A 2900-nucleotide genomic window follows, 5' to 3' on the forward strand; every position below is an offset into this window, starting at 1 on the left:
AGGTTGGGGATAGTACATTAAATTCCTTCAGCATGACTTCATCTAGGGTTATCTTGAGATGTGTAGGCTGGATGAAGTGTTTTGTCAGCAGGCCCACGGCCCAGCCCAGCATTAAGTCTGATAACTGACAGGTTATCTTGGCCCTAGAAGCTGTGAATGAGCAGCTCTGGCAATCTCCCTTTCCCTTCTCCCTGAGCACTCAACTGACAGTCACACCCAGTGCCAGAAAATACAGCCCTCTTTTTTGAGCCTGTTGTGACAACTCTGTCGTAGTGATACCCACAGCAGCTGAGAGAGAAGGGGAAGCCATCTGTTAATCTCTTGTCCTCCTCCATACACTTTGGAAGCAGACAAGCTCGTTTCGGAAATCCCCATCTCCTGTGATTAGCTAGTTAACTTAAAATGTCCATAGTTTCTGTTTGCTGTTGCACAGGCCAAAGCCATAATGGACACAGAGTAAATGGGCACTATGCTCCCCCCCACATACACTTAATTAGGAGAACCAGAAAACAAGCCTAGATGAATAGTTATGATTATGCAGCATTTTATGACATATGGGATCCCTGTTATGACATGAGTCGGTTTAAAGGCCACTGTCTTTAATCCATCTCCACCCATTCCTGGAATCCATACATGTCATGTATTGTCAGAAGGCAACAGTGGCTGTTTCTGCAATGGGAAATCAACATGACAACAGTTTGAGGAATATAGCCTGCAAGAGTAGTTGTCAGTCACCCCCCAGTCTCAGCAGGGACTAGGTCTAGGCCTATGTACTGTACCACACCTAGGGAATTACGGGTTAATAAGGAGTCTTGAGTATTCTTTCAAAGGCTCTGCACCAAACAAGTTTAATAAGCATTGTCAGTGCACGGGGGTTTAACATTGCATTGGTCTGTCCTGATGCCTGCCCCATTTGTTCAACTCCCCAAAATCCTCTATCAATTGCATCATCCCAGAATATTTTCATACATCAAACAACAGCAACCAACTGGCAACTCCTTTGTTTACAAACGTATAATATTTGACTGAGACATATATTGCTTCTGATTCACAAGGCACAGTTCAAGTAAGTGCATGTCATAAAGTTACCTGTTGATATGACGAGTCCTCGGGGCGAAAATCACTGCTTGTCTGTTCGAATTGAAGGTTGAAATGAGGGAGTCGGTGTAGCAGGTTCACCCACCATGGTGGTGAGTAGTTGACAAACGATGCCATGGTATGAGGGATGTGGAAGCTTTAGGGAAACTGTGACCGGTGTGGTCAGTCAAAAATAAAATAATGAATTGAGCCCGCGTCATAAAGTTTTTGTTAGCAAGCGGTCCAGCAAAACCAAAGAGATCCCTATGTCCGAATGCAGAACGTCAGATCTACTGCATTGTAGTCCAATGTTACTGTACCTGAGATATCGGTTGTCACTTCTTTCCTACTGTCCTGCCAAAACGGTCGCTAACTATATCCATTGTCCTATAACACTCCCATGTTCACTTGTCATTTCGTAATACTAAACTGTGTCGAAAAAAGCTGAAGGAGGAATAATGGGCTACCCAGTCAACTAACTTCACCAGCACCCACACGCAGGTGACAGTCCATCCACCTTATTGTAGTTTTCTGCCTGTAGTTGCCTGCCTGCCTGGGTAACTAGTGTACAGATGACGTAACGTTATTTGGTTAACTGGATTGCTTCCCAACTCAACATGCAAGTAACGTTAGCTAGCTAGCCGGCTAGCTATTGTTGTTGAGCAATTCTACAGACCGCATCCATTCCATTCAAATACTTTCGCAATAAAAAAATGCGTACCTAAAACATTTGATTGATTCTCAATAATTCCTTCTGGACTACAATTTGACTGTCCTTTCCTCGTTATTAGTCATAGCCAGTTGATAGTTCATCGTGTTCCAATTTATCAAGCTAGCAGCAGGCTAGTTGGCTTAGCGAATATATCCGTGCTCCGTCCATGGTTGCTCCAGTTCCATTTGCGCCCTTTGTCTTTGACATCTCGGTTTTCTTCAATTTTCCAAAATGCTCGGATGATGGCCAAGTCTTTTACTGTATTGCAAAGTAGTTTAAAGTCGACGATTCCTGTTCATGCACTAAACATAAACAACAATCCGGTGAACTGTTCAGGGGACAACAATGCAGCAACCTCCACACCATCCGATGCAGATTGCAGTCCCGCTCGCACCCACAACCCCACTCCTCACGCATCGCAGCTGTCTCGTGCAAATTATTTGTGTGTAGTGACCTCTGTTGGCGAGTTGGTGAAGCTACACACACCCAGGCATTTTTGAGTAAACGCGAATTGTCGAGTCTGCTGAGTAAAGGGAAGAATGAATAAATTATTGGGCTGTATCCAGGAAATCATTATGACACACACATACTGTACAATTACACCATCCTTCGGGATCTATTGGAGGAGACAAACCCACAAATCACCCTTCAACCTTTTAGACCGTCTGAACCCATTGAGTGACCAACAGGTACAAAATAGGTTACAATGTAATCATATAAAAATGTGTATATCAATATCCAATAAATAGATTTGGTGCAATGGTCCTCAAAGAGATGTTCTTTGATTTATTTGGCTAGAGTTTTTTTTCAAATCAAGTTAGGGTTAGGCTATAATTGAGGAGGGGGGGGGGGCACATATACAATGGCACATATACAATAACACTTGTTCACCTATGCTCCTATGTTCTGGATTCCTAATATCCCGTTTGCAGTAATCCAGGTCTAGTTTAATGCCTACTGTGCCTTCAATCATGTATGGACATATACAGTACTGCTGCATAAGGTCTGAAATCTGGCAAAAATCCAAAGTTCACTACAACTTTAAGAAATAGGAAATTCTTCGGGGTTTTCTTCTTCAGGAAATCACATGGAGGTGCATTCGTGCTCACAT

At 43.2% G+C, this 2900-nt stretch overlaps 1 protein-coding gene across 1 annotated transcript in view; it reads right to left on the reverse strand.

The window, feature by feature from the left end:
- Window positions 1–2181, reverse strand: part of LOC121550608 (protein tweety homolog 3) — a 55592-nt gene extending 53411 nt beyond the window's left edge. Inside the window, exon 1 of the mRNA XM_041862935.2 lies at window positions 1090–2181. Within this exon, the coding sequence (XP_041718869.2) occupies window positions 1090–1215 (126 nt within the window). The 5' untranslated portion in view covers window positions 1216–2181. The remainder of the gene's footprint in view (window positions 1–1089) is intronic.
- Between the last annotated feature and the right edge of the window lie 719 nt (window positions 2182–2900).

This window comes from Coregonus clupeaformis, chromosome 35, assembly GCF_020615455.1.
Source record: "Coregonus clupeaformis isolate EN_2021a chromosome 35, ASM2061545v1, whole genome shotgun sequence".
Lineage (NCBI taxonomy): Eukaryota > Metazoa > Chordata > Actinopteri > Salmoniformes > Salmonidae > Coregonus > Coregonus clupeaformis.